At 37.7% G+C, this 19432-nt stretch overlaps 1 protein-coding gene across 2 annotated transcripts in view; it reads left to right on the forward strand.

The window, feature by feature from the left end:
* The window catches only part of LRRFIP2 (LRR binding FLII interacting protein 2), a 125439-nt gene that overhangs the window by 38578 nt on the left and 67429 nt on the right, over nucleotides 1-19432 (forward strand). Inside the window, exons 3-6 of one of the 2 annotated variants that reach the window (XM_060110969.1) lie at nucleotides 4359-4445; nucleotides 11924-11968; nucleotides 15155-15223; nucleotides 18273-18314. In XM_060110969.1, the coding sequence (XP_059966952.1) occupies nucleotides 4359-4445; nucleotides 11924-11968; nucleotides 15155-15223; nucleotides 18273-18314 (243 nt within the window). The remainder of the gene's footprint in view (nucleotides 1-4358; nucleotides 4446-11923; nucleotides 11969-15154; nucleotides 15224-18272; nucleotides 18315-19432) is intronic. The other variant, XM_060110968.1, reaches the window with a different exon arrangement.

Consider the following 19432-nt stretch of genomic DNA (forward strand, 5'->3'; position numbering starts at 1 on the left):
TTGACTATTTTAGATCCTTGAGATAAGCAGAATCATTTAATATTTGTCCTTTTGTGTCTGGCTTATTTCACTTAATAATGTCTTCAACAACATTGTAAAACAACTATACTCCAATAAAACTTTTTTTTAAGACTCAACTTCCTCATATATTTTATTTATTTGTTTGTTTGTTTGTTTGTTTGTTTATCTATTTATGGCTGCTTTGGGTCTTCGTTGCTGTGCGCGGGCTTTCTCTAGTTGTGGTGAGCGGGGGCTACTCTTCATTGTGGTGCACGGCTTCTCATTGCAGTGGGCTTCTCTTGTGGCTGAGCACGGGCTCTAGGCGTGCGGGCTTCAGTAGTTGTGGCATGCAGGCTCAGTAGTTGTGGCTCGCAAGCTCTAGAGCCCAGGCTTAGTAGTTGTGGTGCACGAGCTTAGTTGCTCTGTGGCATGTGGGATCTTCCTGGACCAGGGCTCGAATCTGTGTCCCCTGTATTGGCAGACAGACTCTTAACCACTGCGCCACCAGGGAAGTCCTCCAATAAAATTTAATTTTAAAAAAACGTCTTCAGAATTCATCCATGTTGTAGCATGTGTCAAAATTTGCTATTAAATTATTATTATTGGGCCTCCCTGGTGGCGCAGTGGTTGAGAGTCCGCCTGCCGATGCAGGGGATACGGGTTCGTGCCCCGGTCTGGGAGGATCCCATATGCCGCGGGGCGGCTGGGCCCGTGAGCCATGGCCGCTGAGCCTGCGCGTCCGGAGCCTGCGCGTCCGGAGCCTGTGCTCCGCAGCGGGGGAGGCCACAACAGTGAGAGGCCCGCATACCGCAAAAAAAAAAAAAAAAAAATTATTATTATTATGTAGCCTTTTAAAGGCTATATAATATTCCATTGTGTGTACATAACACATTTTGTTTATCCATTCATCTGCTGATGGACATTTGGGTTGTTTCCACCTTTTGGCTATTATGGATAATGCTGCTGTGACCATTGGTGTACAAATACCTGTTTGGGTCTCTTCTTTCAGTTCTTTGTTGTATGTACCCAGAAGTGGAGTTATTGGATCCAGTGGTGATTCTATGTTTATTTTTTTTTAACCAACTTTGTTTTGAACTCAGTTAAATCCTCGTGGTCCTTTAGTTTTTTATCTTTTTTATTTTATATCTGTCAGGGTGGGTTAAAACGAATTTGCAGTAGCTGTTTTACACAATAGTGTTCTGAGGGGAAAGTGCTAGTGTTGGTACTTAGAAGTATGCTTTGTGTACCTATAATTTGACTATTTCAAAATATGTCAGTATAAGAATAGAGTACACGTCTTGTCTTACCAGGTTGGAATCACCGTTAGCTCCTTGCTACTCCTTCTGTCAGGCATGTGGAAGCAATGTACAGAAAAAAAACAGATAAAGTAATTTTAAATCCTCTTTACCTTTTTAAAGCTTGCCTTATTTAATACCAACTCCAAGGGAGGTAATATCTGAGTTTTGCAGAAAGTTGGCTAAATAACAAAGAGAAGGATGTTTTTCTGGCTCTGAAGCCCATGTTCTTTCCGTTATACAGTAGTTAAGTCCCTTCTTTTTTTTTTAATTTTTTTTTTTTTTTTTTTTTTTGCTGTACGCGGGCCTCTCACTGCTGTGGCCTCTCCCGTTGCGGAGCACAGGCTCCGGACACACAGGCTCCGCGGCCATGGCTCGCGGGCCCAGCCGCTCCGCGGCATGTGGGATCTTCCGGGATCGGGGCACGAACCCGTGTCCCCTGCATCGGCAGGCGAACTCTCAACCACTGCGCCACCAGGGAAGCCCTTTTTTTAATTTTTAAATTTAATTTTTTATTTTGGAGTATAGTTGATTTACAGTGTTGTGTTAGTTTCAAGTGTACAGCTAAGTGATTCAGTTATACATATATTATACATATATCCATTCTTTTTCAGATTCTTTTCCCATATAGGTTATTACAGAGTATTGAGTAGAGTTCCTTGTGCTATACAGTAGGTCCTTTTGTTGTGCAAGAAGTTGTATTAGAGAATAGATTTCAATTACCTATAATTTAGGTTTGGTGAGAGAAGTCCCATTTTAGAATAGATTGTGCAGAATTGGCCACAGATCTCAGGAGGATGAAATTGGCATTCTCAATAAATTTCTAAGGGAAGCTACAAGTGCAAAGCTAATATGAATGTAAATGAAAATTCCTACACATTGCTGTGGCTTTCTTAAATTAAAAAAAGAGAGAGATTTGAAAATTTTTCCCAGAAAAATGATACTTTGTAATTTTAAAATGTATTTGTTATCTGCTGAAGCATAACTTAGCCTTGAAGTCTTTTTCTATAAAATACAAACTCTGGTAAGAAAATGGTGACCATTCATAGACGGGTAAAGAAGGTGGGGGATGTAGGTTTTTTAATGATAGAGGCCAATGTAAAATTCATGTGAGAACACTAATTGCTCTGGTGATGACAGTGTGAGAGCTTGCGGTTGGCAGATTGCAGTTCACTTTGCAGCGTTTTTGCTACTTAAAGGTCAGTTAAACAGAGTAGGAAATCGCCAAAATTGGGGTAGTTGAATAAGTAGTAACCATTAAACTGTCTCCTCTTCTTAGAAGCCTGCTGTGACCTTGCCAGGCAAAACTAACTGCTCCTCCCTGCATGCTTCCTTCCCTTTAAACATTGTGTTTGTCTCCCTTGGCTAGTTTGTGAACATCTTCAGGGCAGAGGTGGCATGTCTTAACTCTGTATTTTCAGTGCTCAGTATAATTGCTTACACACAGTAGACCACTTTAAACATTGGCTGAGTCTCTTCCTAGTGTGAGACTTAGGCACAAATATAATAGCATGAGAAGAAGCAGCTACTGTCATTATCAGAAGAGAGGGGATCTGAATCAGAGTTGGGATGTGGCCAAGAACCGAGGAAACCACCGTAAGAGAAACCAGAGAGAAGATTTTTTTGTTTCATGTGGTACATCAAGCTGTTTCGTTGGCTCATTTCCTCGATACTTTTTGGCCCATGACCTGAAAATCTCTTGTTTATTTAGGAGGCACTGAGGCATGACATTTGTGGGGTGACAGAAGTATGTAATTTTAATACCATATAATACCACGTAGTACATTTAATACAGTGTAATAAGCCACAGTAGGCACATGTCCATAGGGTATTACTCTGTGAAAGAGGGACTGGGGGAACCCTTCACAGAAGGTAGCACGGTAGCTGAAGAAGAGAGAAGGGAGAATACCTCCTGCCAGCAGTCTGTGAAGAGAGGCTTAACCTCCCAGCACAGTAGATAGAGTCCAGGAGTGGAGAGGGGTGGATGCGGCTGGCGCAGGTGGGGCACGTAATGGGAAATAAGGTGGAGAGATGACTGGGAGAAACCTTAATCTCTGATTCTGCTATTCGTCTCCTGTCTTCTCTTTGTGCTAGTCTACGGAATTTTTGCTTTAACCATGAGTAATGGGGAGCCACTGGAGTATTTTACACAACAGAATGATTGACATGATCAGAAACAAAGGCAGACTGGCAAGCATGTAACCACATAGAGGATGAATTGAAGGGCAGAATCTGGAGTTGGGTAGATGGATTTGGAGACGGTTGCAGTATCCACGCAAGAGATAAAGAGTTCCTATTGCATGATTTCATTTATATGCTACGTCCAGAAGAGGCAGATTCATAGAGACAGAAAGTAGATTAGTGGTTGCTAGGGTCTGGGGTTGGGTAATGGGGAGTGACAACTGATGGGTACAGGTTTTCCTTTTGGGGTGATGAAAGTATCCTGGAATTAGATAGTAGTGATAATTGTGCAACTTTGTGAATGTACTTGAAAACCCACTGAATTGTATGTTTTTAAGTTGTGGATTTGATGGTGTGTGAATTATATCTCAATGGAAAGAGAGAGCGAGAGAGAGGAAGAGTTCCTGAAACGAGCAGGAACAGTGAGCATAAAGAAACCTGAGATAGGTTGGAGAGAAACTCAGTGGTTGAGAATTGACAGGACTTAGAGAGGGAATACTGGCAAGGTCCAAAGTGAAATAGAGGCTGGCCCTGCAGTTTCTAATCTGTATGATTGAATTGATGGGGAAGAAAATTCTGGAAAAAGCAAGTGTGTAGAAACATATAATGAATTGTGTGAAATGTTTTGAATGTGTAATCAAGGCAAGCAGTTGACGGTAAAGGCCCAGATTTCAGGAGAGACTCTGGGACTAGAAAAAGAAGTGAGTACGGATGGGATGTTGATGGAAGAAGTCAGTCAGGCTGCTGGTGGACGACATCTTGTCCCCCGGCCTCTTTGGGAAGTAATGTCCCATTGGCTCCTTGTCCTCCAAGCTGATTTACAGGTGCAGTGCTGGTGGTGGTAGTTTTTAAATAAAGCGGAATCTTTATATTACTTTTCAGGCAGAGGCAAGACTGGCAGCAAAACGGGCTGCCCGAGCAGAAGCAAGAGATATCCGCATGAGAGAACTGGAACGGCAACAAAAAGAGGTAACTTGGGTGTATAACCCTGAATTAGTGTTGGTCTCAAAAATACCAATACTTGGCTAGTTTCCATCTGAAGTAAATCTGGTTTCTTCTGAAACACTGGGAATAGAATAACCTGATGTATATATTTTAACAAGCCATTTATGTCAGCAAGTTAAATGCAATATTTGTTTTAAATCATAACAGCAAACACATACATAGCTCTTACTCATTATAAGTTATTATTGTGTAATAAGTGCTTGTAACAGCTAAAGTAGGCTTAGCGATGACAAAGTTATTTCCTATGGTTCTAAATGTCCTAGAATTTTGATTAATTATGCTATGATATCTACATAGTAAAACTGTGAAATCATACAACCTTACAGTTTGTAAGCATATTTAATAATAGAAGAAAATATTCATCTAAGAAAATGAAAAAAATAAAAGCACGACTGTAAGACAGGTGGGACTCTAGTTTTGTGTTACAAAAACTAGTATCTGTATATAGGTCAAAAACTACTGGAAAGAAGTGATTACTACCAGTACTTTGGTTTATCTGTGGTGGAATTATGATTGATTTTATGTTCTTATGCTTTTCTATAGTTAATACATTTCAATATGTTTTAATTATCGGAAAGAAAAGCAAAAATATTTTTTTTGTAAGTAGGCATATAGAAATTGGGTTGCTTTAAAATGAAACAAATACTCTTTTTTACTCTTTCCTTCTGACATTGACCTAGCTCCGAAAATTCCCATAAAAAATATTTCTGATGTTGTATCAGTACGAAGGGGAGTGGAAAACCTGCAGGGCAGTATTAAACACTTTATTTTGAGGTTGGTGGTGGATCTTCTGTTAATGTGTTAAAGAGATCTGCATAGAGTCCATATTGTCACAGCTCAAAAACAAAAGCAGTTAATATATTGCTAAATTTTTTAACCTCATAGCTTCAAATATGAATGCAATTCTTGGCTTGAAATGAAAATGTGACAATATATTGTCTTTTATACTCCTAAAATTATAAGGATACAGTTATTAAGTATACGTTTTATTTATAGTTCTCTAAACTACAGAGGACCATATATCTCTATTATTGAGCATATTTAGCTTAGTATGTTCTGTATTTTGAATATGTAACAACTTTGAATTAACAATCATTGCTGTTCAGGGCAAATGTATGCGATTAATTTAAGACTTTTCATAGAATGCAGTATGTTGGATGCTTTAGTTTATGAAACTTTTGCATTTGTAGCACTCTTATCATTCCTTTGATCGGAAATGGGGACAGATTCAGAAGTGGCTGGTAGGCCAGGATTGCCTGCCCTGCATGTTGTGATCAGTTGCTGTCTCAAAGTAAAACACTGACTAATCGTTTGCCAAGCAGGAGTGTTTGTCTTGTTTGAACCTAAAGGTCAGAGAGTGTCTCTTCTGCCTGTAGTGGACCAAGTGTGTGCTTGGAGTCCAGCCATTTCCGTTGTAGTTACAGCCTCACACTCATCTCATGAATGCTCCTGACCAGGAAAGCCTGAGTAGATGAATGTGTTTTCTTTCAGTGGGTTTGTTCTTCTATCCCTCAGATTTGTCCCTCTACCCCTCTCATTCCTTCCACCGCCCTCCACCCCGCCTCTCCTTCCCTGTTCCCTTCTTCCTTTCTCTCTTTTTTTAAAAAAACTAAGTCAGCAGGGTTTTCATTGAGGGATGACCCAAGTCATTCTTTCATCTCCTCTGAAAATTACTTTTTTTGTTTTACCATCACTCCCAAATTTGTTAGCTACAAGAGCAAATTGCAACCAGTAGAATATTAGTTACTGTGAATCATTCCTAAATTTGAACTTTTTTCAATGTTGATAAGTCTCCTAGCTGCCTCCTATTGCAGGGGTTCTTAGCTTGGTATGTGAATAGGCGTGGGGGATGGGGTGTGAAGCCTTAAAATCTCAGGCAAGGATTCGAGTATATGTATGAAATGTGAAATGCCCACAGGCATTTTTATCATCAGATTCTCAAAGGAGTCTGTGATCCTAAGAGGTTAAGAACCGCTATGTAATTGTTGCTGAACAAGCAACTTTCATAAACAAATCCCTTCTAGAATAGCATTCTAAGGTATAACCAGAATGAAAATATTTATGACTGTATTGACCTACACATTTAAAACTTTATCATACTTCTCATTGTGATATTTTAGAAAAGAGAGAAAAAAGATGTTTGGTTGCTTAAAATTAAGCGAATCCTCATGTATGTGTTTGTTATTTTGGAGTGGAACCTGTCCTTTCTTGTTACTAAAGCTAGCTTAATTATTTTTATTTAAAGTGTCTTCTGCATGTAACTGGCTTAATATTACTGATGATGTCTTAAAAATGTTTGGTGTGAATATAAGAAATCGGTTTTACTTACAAAAATGGAAATATTAATTTCATCTTTTAATTATGTATAATAGTTCTCAAATTAAATTGCGTAAGATTTTAATGTCTTAGGGCAGGCAGACCAAAACATTAAATAAGAAGAAAAGCCTAAGTTAGAAGTTTAATATTTGATTCCTATGTTTAAAGGCCATGAAGATAAACATATTTTTATCTTTGTGAAAGGTGTGCAGGTCAGGCAGTGAACGTGCTAGATTTTTATGGAAGGGGGTTAAAGGCTTAAAATGCAGGTGGCAACTAACCCAAGTCTTCAGTAATAGGTAGGATTTGGACATGCAGGGAAGGTGGGGTTTAGTTTCGGATGGGAATAATTAACACTCTAACCCCTTCTGACACTTGCTTTTACTGCTTTAAAACTGATTTTTCCTCTCACTTCTTATCTTTGTCTCTCTGGCTGCTTTCTGTCTATGAGCTTATAGTAGAAGTTGGCATGTGATAGTCACAATATAAAATATAAATTACTAATAAATTTATAATGAAATAAATAATGTATATACAAACAATTGGATTGTCAGTTATTAGAAGGAAGAATCTTCCTATATTAAAAATTTCTCCTAGTTTTATTACTTTTTCCTCTGGGGGTAGGCTGTTGGGATGTGAATAGGGAACCCAAGGGCGTGAGGCTCAGGAATGAAGCTATCTTTGAGTGCCTATCTGTGTGCCAACACTGTGCTCATGCTTTTTATATATGTGTTCCTTCCCCATTATAAGATAGGTACACTATCTCCATTTTATAGATAGATGATAAAGGATTGGTGAAGTAAACAACTTGCTTCGTTGTGACAGACCCAGAATTCTAAGGGATGAGAGGGTGCCCCGTGTGCTAATAATGGAGTGGGAGGTAGAAGGACCGAGAAGAAAAGGGCCTGTGTCTCTCCGGGCTTCCAGTTGGTCTTAGGTTAGCCAGTGCTTCTGTTTATAAACTGGATGTATGAAGCAGTGGCATGTTGGTGACCTGAAAGAGTAAATGCAGCTTCTGAAGTTTCCTAATTTAAAACTGAGGGAATGGCTGCAGCCTTGAATTAAGTATTTGTTGTCAGAGAAGATGGCCAGGTGTATTCACAGGGCTGTGGGCTTTTTTTTTTTTTTTTTTTTTTTTTTTAATAAAACCATCCTCACTCCAAGTGAACTTTTAAAAACAGAATATGTTTTATTTCCATTCATTTAACTTAAATGTATCAAAACATAATTTTCCAGAAAGCTTTAACAGATAAATATCCATCTTTAAAGGCATTGTCCTGTTCATTCAGCTCTGGGTCCTTTAAACTAATAAGGAGACTCCCAGGACAATGAAAATGTTTTGTTTTCCTGACATGGAAGAGAGGGATACTCTGCCTTGTAATTGGTACCTAAGAACACAGTTTGCTGAAATTTTTTCTGTTGGCTTTCTGATGCTAGTAATTCAAGAAAAGCCAATTGGCAGTTTCAATACTACTCCAGAAATACCTGGGAAAGGAAGCTTTTTTTTTTTTTTTTTTTCTTTTTTTGTATTCCAGAGGAGGAGAAAGCTCTGAGTAAAAACCGGGATACCTTGCCATTTTCTTCATGTTCTTTCTATGTAATCAGTCTGGATTTAGCCGGTATAGGTTCAGTGGTCTGGTGAGTCAGAAGATATGAATGCTGATCCCAGCTTTCTGACTTTGTTGATTGCTAATCTTTTTGTGCTGCAGGGTTTTTTGTACTGTAAAATGAAGGGATCAGACTAGATGATCTTTAAGAATCCTCTAGCTGTTAAAAATAATTCTAGAGTTGGTGCTAGGGTCTTTTCTTTTATACAAGGGTTTCCTTCTGTTTCTTCCTATTTGCCACTGTGCAGAAGTATTCCAGGTAGAGGGAGTGATTTAAAACTACCTGAATACCTGCCTTTCTGTAGAAGAGTAGCACTCCATGGCAGACTCTCAGTAAAATATGTGCTTTGAGTCTTTTTTGGTGTAATAAAAATTTGCTTTGAGCTTCCCTTACTGTTTGTATGGTTGCCACTAGCTGTATGTGGATAATTAGGTTTGGAGTTAAATTGATTAAAATAAAAAATTTCGTTCCTCAGTTGTACTTCTAGCAGTTCAAGTGCTCAGTAGCCACATGTGGCTAGTGGCTACCATACTAGACAGCACAAACATAGAACGTTTCCATTGTCACAGAAAGTTCTGTTGGATAGTGGTTGTTTAAGGGGTCGTTTATGACTATGGAATAAACTGTATTCTCTCAGTTTAAATTCCAGTCTGTATGGGTTTACATTTTATTCTGTAGTTCTTCTGAACTCTTTTTAGGCCATTTTTTTCAAATGGGGCTAAAAAGAAAGCTGTGTAAATCTAGGGGTATATCAATACTTAATAAGATATTGTTATTTAGGATTATTTTTATAATAGGTATAATTAAGAATAAATATGAATTCATCTGTCTGCTGCATCTTTAATGGGCTGTGCTCTTTAGAGGCAGGTTTTAAATTTCTTTTTAATTAATTAATTATTTTTTTATTGGAATAAAATTGCTTTACAATGTTGTGTTAGTCTCTGCTGTACAATGAAGTGAATCAGTTATATGTATACCTATAGCCCCTCCCTCTTGGACCTCCCTCTCCCCCTTCCCCCACCCATCCCCCCCATCTAGGTCGTCACAGAGCACCAAGCTGAGCTCCCTGAGCTATACAGCAGTTTCCCACTAGCTATCTGTTTTACACATGGTAGTGTATTTATGTCAAACCTAATCTCCCAATTCGTCCCACCCTCCCCTTCCCGCACTGTGTCCACAAGTCCGTTCTCTACGTCTGCTTCTCTATTCCTGCCCTGCAAATAGGTTCATCTGTATGATTTTTCTAGATTCCATATATATGCATTAATGTACGATATTTCTTTTTCTCTTTCTGGCTTACTTCACTCGGCATGACAGACTCTAGGTCCGTCCACATCTCTACAAATGACCCAGTTTCTTTCCTTTTTATGGCTGAGTAATATTCCATTGTACATATGTACCACATCTTTATCCATTCATCTGTCAATGGACATTTAGGTTGCTTCCATGTCCTGGCTATTGTAAATAGTGTAGCAATGAACATTGTGGTACATGTGTCCTTTTGAATTATGGTTTTCTCAGGGTATATCCCCAGTAGTGGGATTGCTGGGTCATATGGTAGTTCTATTTTTAGTTTTTTAAGGAACCTCCATACTGTTCTCCATAGTGGCTGTATCAATTTACATTGGCACCAATAGTGCAAAAGGGTTCCCTTTTCTCCGCACCCTCTCCAGCATTTATTGTTTGTAGATTTTTTGACGATGGCCATTCTGACTGATGTGAGGTGATACCTCATTGTAGTTTTGATTTGCATTTCTCTAATAATTAATGATGTTGAGTAACTTTTCATGTGTAGAGGCAGGTTTTTTAAAAGTGCTCTTGTGTAGTAGGTGGAATGAAAAGAAAGGATAGAATAAAGATTGAGCATTAAACCATGTATGTCACCCTAGTACCCCAAATAACACTGGGAGGGGGCATGTAGAATTAACTTGCCTGTGTAGCACAAGGCTCTTTATACTAACCAAGCTAACTAGCCTAGATCTGGTTACCACTTAATAAGCTGTACCTACTCTGCTGGGCTAACACACATGCTCCCCAAACTTTTGTGGTATATCACCTGATAATCAAAGAAAGGGAAGAAACTTGCTTGGCTCCTTACAGATTACATGTGTGTATTACATAACAAAAATGTGAATCGGTGATGAATTCCTAAAGATCGGAACACCATATTGGATAATGAATCATTGAATCATACTGGTGCTTATAAACAGACTTCTGAACAGATTTGATCAAATGCATCAATATACACAGCACATGACAACCAAGAGTTTTTTGGACTTGTATTCAAAGATCATGACCAAAATAAAACATTAAATTGTGGTGTTTCAGTTGAATTACTGTTTCTGGATTTGAGATGAATGGTCAGGCATAGCCGTCTGCTCTGCCTGCATGATGATAGTGCTGTATCGTCATGGGGTGTTGAAGGATTGATGCATTTTGGAAAAAGCAGTGTTGATTAGCTATGAACTCAGCTGGACAGTTTTGTGTAGATTCTTAGTCAATGCAAATTACTTTAACACTTGGGACTTTGAAATTCTGATCAGAAGTTTCTTACACTTGATTAGGTTCTAGGGACTAGTCATTTAATTTCACGACTCTGTACTTAATGCTCCAGTGCTAATAGCTGAATATGGAAAAGTTTAGAATTACATTTAATTAGTCAACTGGAGGTGGTTTTTTTTTGGTCAGTTTTTTTTTAAAACAATCTTCATAAGGCATAACTTTGAGGTAACTTTATCAATTCTGAAATAGTTATTCGATTTCTTCTAATTTTAAGTAGTTTTTCATATTAACAACACACAGTCAGGGGCTATTTCATTTAGTTGTTCTCTTCTTTTCCAGTTAGAGTGGTAAAAGAAAAAGAAAAAAATTTTTTTGCAATGAGCACAAAATTATAACCCAAATCTTTTTAAAGCAACACATTGTCACCTTAAACCACATCTGTAATAAAATAAACATTTCTTCCTGCCTTGGGTAAACATAATGAAAAAATAGATCAAAGCCTGCTTTTAATGCTGACCTCAATTTCTGTTTAAGTATACTTGCTTATTTTTATCTTGGTATATTGAACTCCCTTGGTCATATATAGAGTACCTTCTGCAAGTGGTCAGATCTATCTATCTATCTATCCATAAATAGATAGATAGATTCATGATAGATACACACACACTTGTTCAAATAAAAACATTGCCAAGATTATTTCTACTTTCTTTCCAACTGAGGGACATGGCTGCCCCAAACCCAGCTTTTGAGGCTGAGCTGTCCCTACCGCCTGCAGTGGGGAAGGTGCTGCTGTGCTCAGCTGTTCTGACCGACGGCCCTCACCTGAGTGATTAACTCTCCATGTACTTTCTCCTTTCCCAGGATGAGTTGGAAAGGGCCAGGTATTCCCACCGGTCCAGTCATCATCGTCCTTCTCTGGTTTGTAATAACCTACGAACTTTCCTCTAATACTTTTCCTCATCAACTTGCCATAGTCACTCACACACCTTTACTCTGTTTGTTTTTATTTTTATCAGGGAGTTGAGGATGCGTTGTCCATTCAAAGTCTTGGCAGTCACAGGGTTGGTATTTTAAGTTGTTTACACCCCCATAGCAAAGTTATCCCTTTGCCTTTTTTTTTTTTCTTTTTTTTGAGGTATGCGGGCCTCTCACTGTTGTGGCCTCTCCCGTTGTGCAGAGCACAGGCTCTGGACACGCAGGCTCAGCAGCCATGGCTCACGGGCCCAGCCGCTCCGCGGCATGTGGAATCCTCCCGGATCGGGGCACGAACCCGTGTCCCCTGCATCGGCAGGCGGACTCTGAACCACTACGCCACCAGGGAAGCCCCTGCCTTTTTTTAAAACACAGAAATATTGGCAAAGCTATTTCATTGGAAAATGATGCTTTCAAATTATTGCTGTAAGTAAATCAGTTCTAAAATCATGAATATTTTCATCTATTAACATATATATTCACTTTTTCTATAAAAGGAGCTTTGATTTTGGAAAACCATCACAAAATAATAAGGTTAATTTTATAGAATAACATCGGCATGGTTCTAACTTTCAGATTTTTCCTACTTTCATATTGTTTAAATGACAATTTATTAAATAAAATTTATTATTTTGGGGCTTGGGTGACTAATTATAGTTTTATTCAGTGGGAAAATTGAGCTTCTGATTTTAAAAATGCCTGTCTTATCATACTTATAGAAATTATTATGCTTCAACATTTTGATTAACATTTTGTAGTTTGTCTCAAGTTTTTAGCGTACATCATTGTAAATCAAGATAAATGAGAAATCGCTCATCAAAGGCTTGCATATTGTGCCAGGAAACTGACTCTCTTCTTAAAGAATTGTGCTTTAAACCTTAGAGCAATGCTTTTTTAATTTACACATTGATAATATTGTATATGTACTTGCATCTAGATTTTTCATCAGTAAAATTATCTTTCTTGCTAAGGTCTATGTTTGTTAATTCTCCCCAAGTCTAGTTTTCTTCCTATCTTGCTATAAAAATACACTATATTAAACTGAGTGTGTTCTGGTATACGAATTATTGATGTGCTTGTATTCTTAAATAGTCTTTTACTCTGGTTATATTTCTTACTGGTAAATGTAATCTACTGTCTTTTTAGAATAAGTTAGTAAACTAATTCTTGAATCATAAGTATTTTGGTTAATTATAAAAATTTAGATTTATAAGAATATTAAAAAGCCTTTATAGAAATCTCATCAGTAGTTTAAGAATGATTTTGCAGGGGAAATACTTTTTTTTGTTTGTTTTTGTTTTGTTTTATTTTTTTAAACATCTTTATTGGAGTATAATTGCTTTACAGTGGTGTGTTAGTTTCTGCTTTATAACAAAGTGAATCAACTATACATACACATATATCCCCTTATCTCCTCCCTCTTGCATCTCCCTCCCACCTCCCTATCCCACCCTTCTAGGTGATTACAAAGCACCAAGCTGATCTTGCCAAGAAATACTTTAAGAAAAACTTTTCATGCTTCTCCCTGGAGATATTGGCTTTTTTCTCACAGGGAGTTAGTCATCAGAAGCTTAAAAGTTGAGCCTTGGGCTTCCCTGGTGGTACAGTGGTTGAGAGTCCGCCTGCCGATGCAGGGGACACGGGTTCGTGCCCCGGTCCGGGAAGATCCCACATGCCGCGGAGCGGCTGGGCCCGTGAGCCATGGCCGCTGAGCCTGTGCGTCTAGAGCCTGTGCTCCACAACGGGAGAGGCCACAACAGTGAGAGGCCCGCGTACCAGAAAAAAAAAAAAAAAAAAAAAAAAAAGTTGAGCCTTAAGGGCTTTGAAAATAATCCCATCTTTCCTCTCTTTAAAAAAATGTATGAGTTTTCCCTTTACTTTTCGTTGTAATGTTCATAGTGTGAAGTTTCACACAGTTTTTATCAAGCAGGTTATTTGTAAATTTGTATGGAAAACTTGATTATATATTAGCTTAACCTAATGGTAAAACCATCCAAGTTCAATCTAATTTAGGGGCCTTTAAAACATCTGCAAACAAACAAAAAAGAAATCTGCAATTAAATAAATAAGGAATTGTTTATCCAGGGTGTCTATAAAGTAATGAGGTTGATTTTCATTTCATGGAAATTATATCATTAAATTTAAGATATAACTAGAACTCTCACAGTATTTTATTTCATTATGGTAATTATGAAAATTCGCTGTTATGGGAAAAAGAGTAAAGCTCCTAATTAAAAAAAATCAGTATGCGAACTTAAAGATTAATAAAAAAATTTCACCCTGTAGAGGAGACTTTGGAACTTTACTGTGTGAGTGTACATTTAGCACATTTAAAATATTTAGACTTTCCTGGAAATGTCTGATTTGAAATGAAAGCTCACTAATAAAATAGTTTAAAAGAAATGTAATTGAGATAAGATTTTTCTTTTTTCTCTTAAGTAGATAATATTGGGAGTTCTAAGTTTTCATCAGATTATTTGCTTTTTAAAGTAACTTTACCATCTACATTAAACTGAATAAATATGTAGACAACTTTTGTTCTCGGTAAAAATAATTGTGATGGTTTAAAACACTGACCTAAATTTTATTGGGATTTGCTATATTATTTGGGGGGTTTTGGTATTTCTCTGCCAGTTTTTTTTTTTAACTTATGAGCTGTATATTAAAATGTCTAAGACTTTTGGACCTTGTATTTGATATATGAACATTAGATATATGTACCTGGATATGAGGCAGATGTATTTATGGTTTTATGCCACATTCTTAGGGCTTTGATCTTTCCTTTTGTCCAGTTAACTTTCAGGTACTGCTTTCTTGAAAGGTGTCCTGCCAGAAGCTATTTGGGCTGGAGATGGTAACAATGTTATAGACATTCTCCATAAAAATAGAAAGAGCAAAGATAGTTCAAGACTGAATGGTAGGTTTGGTGAAGGAAGATTAAATCAAAGCCCTGAGTCTAGAATTGAAACAATCTGTTTCTTTAAAAAACATCTACCTTAAAAAAAAAAAAATCTTACAAAGTGCTTGGTCACTGCTTTATACAGTGAAATACAAGAAGACTATAAGGAAGAGATCCAAAATTAGAAAATGAGGTGATCTTGAATCAGAGTGGTAGAGATACACTGCAGTTTTAATTGGTGGAGATTTTTACTGTTGTTTTTATCAGTTCCTATTTATATATCAATTGCCTTAGTATAATTTTAATGAAGTTAATTTTAATATGCTTGCAATTTGTGTTTTGTCATTTACTCCTACACTGTTTAATTCCATGGAAGAACCCATCGAAGGACGTAATGGGGACACATTGGAGCAGAGCCAGTACACCCAAAAGGAAAGGCGTCATGGTGTGTAGCCCAGAGAAATGTGCCGTGTTAGTGTTGTGCCATTCACTGTTGACTCACAGAGTCCTGGGGGCTTGAGTAATAGGTCCATTCTAACAGAAATGAACACTTGCTGAACTTTGTTTCTACAACCTTTTTCTGTACTTTTAAAAAATTTAATTTCCAAATGAAAACTTTGAGGTAACTTTTTCTGAGTGTTAAAAAAAAACATTTTTGGAGTGGGAAAAAAGAAGAAAAAAAAACCATTTTTGGATAGATTATAATAGCAAGTTTGGAAACATTTTATTTAGCTAGAGCCCTTAGTATTTTCAGTTCTCCCTCCTTTGATGAATCATTTGTTTTTAAATAACATAAATACCAACTGGCACGTATTGGAGGATTCTTTTTGTTTACTCAGTTGTTCTAGTAGCAAGTGGGGTGTCCAACTTATGGGTTTTTTCTACCAGATTCAGCAATTTTTAAAACTACCTGAGGGAATTCCCTGGCGGTCCAGTGGTTAGGACTCCGCTTTTCCAATGACAGGACCTGGGTTCAATCCCTGGTTGGGGAACTAAGATCCCGCAAGCGGTGCAGCATGGCCAAATACATAAATTAATTAAATTGAACTATATGAGCTCTGCATTGTATTTTGGAAAAGGAAAATCAAAATAGGTCAATTTCAGTTCAACTTGTTAAATCTTAAGCTTTTGCAAAAGGCCATTGGTGTTACAGAGAGGATGAGAAGAACTAAGACATGACTGATCCCTTCAATGAACTTAATCTGGTTGGGAGAATGGAATAGTTTATATGCAAGAATGTGTGACTTGAGTAATACATGTTTTGGTCATGGGTTTTTTTTTAAACAAAAAAGATATTTTGTTAACTGAGAAAAGACGTTAAGTGAAACTTCCATAGAGAAGGAACTTTATTTTCAGTGAAATGTTATTCACCATAGTGACATTTTACCATTACACATCATTTACCACCAAATGCACACCCTTAGGCATTTTAGAAAATTCTGGATAAACAAGATTTTTTTTACACATGTAATAACACTCTTTATATTCTGTTTTCAAGATAATATAAGAAAAGCACGCAAATGCAGATATTTTGCTCCAGCACTTTTTAGTATTTATTGCAATATCATTTTCACTGAATTTACACTGGTGGTAAAATTATGCCACTTAGCCTTATACTTATACTTATGAGGTATATTTGGGGGGGGTTCTGCAATATCTTTTGTAAATGACCATCTCATTGGGCATGAAGGGAGGGCCTTTGTTCTATCTGAACTATTATTTTAATGCTTTATTAGAACTACACTATATAATTTGATCTTCTAGTGTATTTTAAGCTTTTTAAAATTGCAACCTCTATAAAAGGGATGCATTTTGCACCATAATCCAGTATACATATGCAGACATATGCCTGTGTGTTTGTATGTATATAAGTATATAAAATACATTATAGAAACAGAAGTTTCACAAAATAATATTTACTCTTACTGTACATGATAAACTCTAGTATTTTCTCTTCTATTTTTATTTTTTTTAATGTTGGTTGAACCCATAAATTGATTTTGTGAACTACTAATGAGTTGCAGTCCACACTTAGGAAAACATTACTTTAGATCAGGTTTTTGAATAGTGTTCCCTAGAATCCTAAATGTTGCAAAAGAAAGATATTTTTACCAAACTACCTGAGGAACTTGTTTATTGCTTTTGTTTTATGTATTGTTTTATTGTTTTATACATTGCTCTTCTGGGTCAAATTGCTTAAAAAAATCTGAGCTAGAATGCTTAAAAAATAAAGTTAGGGGCTTCCCTGGTGGCGCAGTGGTTGAGAGTCCACCTGCCGATGCAGGGGACACGGGTTTGTGCCCCGGTCCTGGAGGATCCCACATGCCACGGAGCGGCTGGGCCCATGAGCCATGGCCACTGAACCTGCGCATCCGGAGCCTGTGCTCCGCAACGGGAGAGGCCACAACAGTGAGAGGCCCGCGTACCGCAAAAATAAATAAGTAAATAAATAAATAAAGTTAGGAAACCACAAATCTGAGCAGTTAGTTACTATTTAATTCAGTTTCTTGGATTTGAAATGTGGTGTTACACATATTATCTTTGTAAAGACCCTACGTGAAATGTGGTTTTTCTGGTCTTGTCATGAATGTATGTAATCCACACTTTACTCCGGCCAAGTTTCTAGTTTTGTTCACTGTTTTTCATAAGGAAAGTTCTTGAGGAAGGAAGTTTTTCAGGTGTGTGCACAAGCAGATACAAGGGAACTCTCCCCCCCCCCCTTTTTTTTAAAAATCAAGTCCTTGAGGTTGCTACCAAGGACTCAACTTTTTTTTTTTTTTTTTTCTTGCGGTACGTGGGCCTCTCACTGCCGTGGCCCCTCCCACTGCGGAGCACAGGCTCAGCAGCCATGGCTCACGGGCCCAGCCGCTCCGTGGCATGTGGGATTCTCCCGGACCGGGGCACGAACCCGTGTCCCCTGCATCGGCAGGTGGACTCTCAACCACTGCGCCACCAGGGAAGCCCGGAACTCTCACCCTTTTGATGCTGCAATTGTTTTCTTGTTTGTTTGCTTTTTGTTTTTGTTTTTTTTGTAAGCTTTATTATACTAGTTATGTGATCCTGCTTCATTGCCTCTCCATGCCTTGCTTTTGCCATGTTTCAAATAATGGAAAACGATGGTGACAGACACAATAAGAAAAAGTAAAACATCTTTTGACTTCAGAATGCTTAATTCCTGTGTTTAAAGGCTTCCTTGGGTGTTTTGTGCTATAGTGTACTGGGATGAATCATCTCACCATTACTGATTATAAATTCTGTTTTTGAAAGAGAACATGCAGTTTTTGCTGTATGTATAGTTTAGCAATAACCTATACTAGGAAAGAATGAGAGGGAAGAATATTCTTTAATTCAAATGTCACAGCCTTTGTGTTTAATAATTTTGGGCTTTTAAAATAGTGCTGGATTTTTAATAACTTTATGAATGTTACTTTTTCCCCTCTTTATATTTCTGATTTTGGAAATACAACCAACTTACACCTTTTCCTGAAATCCAGTATGATGTTTTCAAGGATACATCGTCAAGACTTTCATCATTAGTATGTAGTGCATAACTTCATGTTAAATGTGGAGTTTTACTTTATAAACATCTGATGATGCTAATCATAGATTATGACTTTTTCATAGGTTTGTTATAATGTTTGGGGGAAATGTATGACTAACAAAGCAAAATCTAGTGTTGTGTAATTGTGGCCTAATTTAGCACTTGAATAACTTTGTCTTTTAGAATATCAGGATCAGATAAAAATTATTTGCTTCCCTATTCAGGACTAAGATTGGTAGTAGTATCTTTTCTTAAAATAATGAGCCACCCAGCTGACACATACTCATTGCCCTGGAAGACATGTTTCCAGCAGTGTTTTGATACGTACTGAACTATGGCAGCACAGGCCCTACTGTGTTTCATGTTCTGTGTCACAAGCCAGCAGGTGTGAAAGCATCCAGCAGTGACAGATGACACCTGAAGCATCAGTTATGTCCACTCATTTTTTGCTTGATTTGGTTTTTTTATGGTATGTCATTTTGGCCAAGGAAGTTATCGCATGTTTTTCTTGGGTTAATATGTCAATAGATTGCCTGAGTTGCTAGACTATATCAGCAGCTCTTAAATGTTCAGGGTAATGTATAAAAGGAAAGCTATGCATATTCTGAAAAGAAAAATGAGTGTATAATTACTGATTCAGGATCTAGCTGTGCATGTTTCAGATGATTTGCGTAGAGCAGACTGTTAATAGCTAGGACCCTTCTAGCTGCACCTCCTCATTACAGGCCAATGGTGCATACCTAGATTGGACTTCTTGTCTACCAATTGACCTGTTTAGTAGTATCACTGTCCTCTATCCCCTCACATACACTTGGCTCTGTACTCCTAGGAGAAGTTATGTGTTGAGACGGTGCTATCTCCAAAGGACTCAGATGTCAGATTATTGTCTAATGATGCTGCTGCTACTCGAGACAATCCATACCACGTTGGCTGCTTTCCTCTGAGCAGCACATGTGGTGGGACCACTAACTTGGGTTAAGAGGACTGTCTTGGGCAGTACAATGTTATGTTTTCTGTTCTCAATCTTGTTTTGATTGATGCACAGGATTGCTTTTTGGCCTTTAGGTAAGGAGGACTGTGGAAGGAAGTAGACTCTCTTGTCACTCATACCTT

This window comes from Mesoplodon densirostris, chromosome 10 (genome assembly GCF_025265405.1).
Source record: "Mesoplodon densirostris isolate mMesDen1 chromosome 10, mMesDen1 primary haplotype, whole genome shotgun sequence".
Lineage (NCBI taxonomy): Eukaryota > Metazoa > Chordata > Mammalia > Artiodactyla > Ziphiidae > Mesoplodon > Mesoplodon densirostris.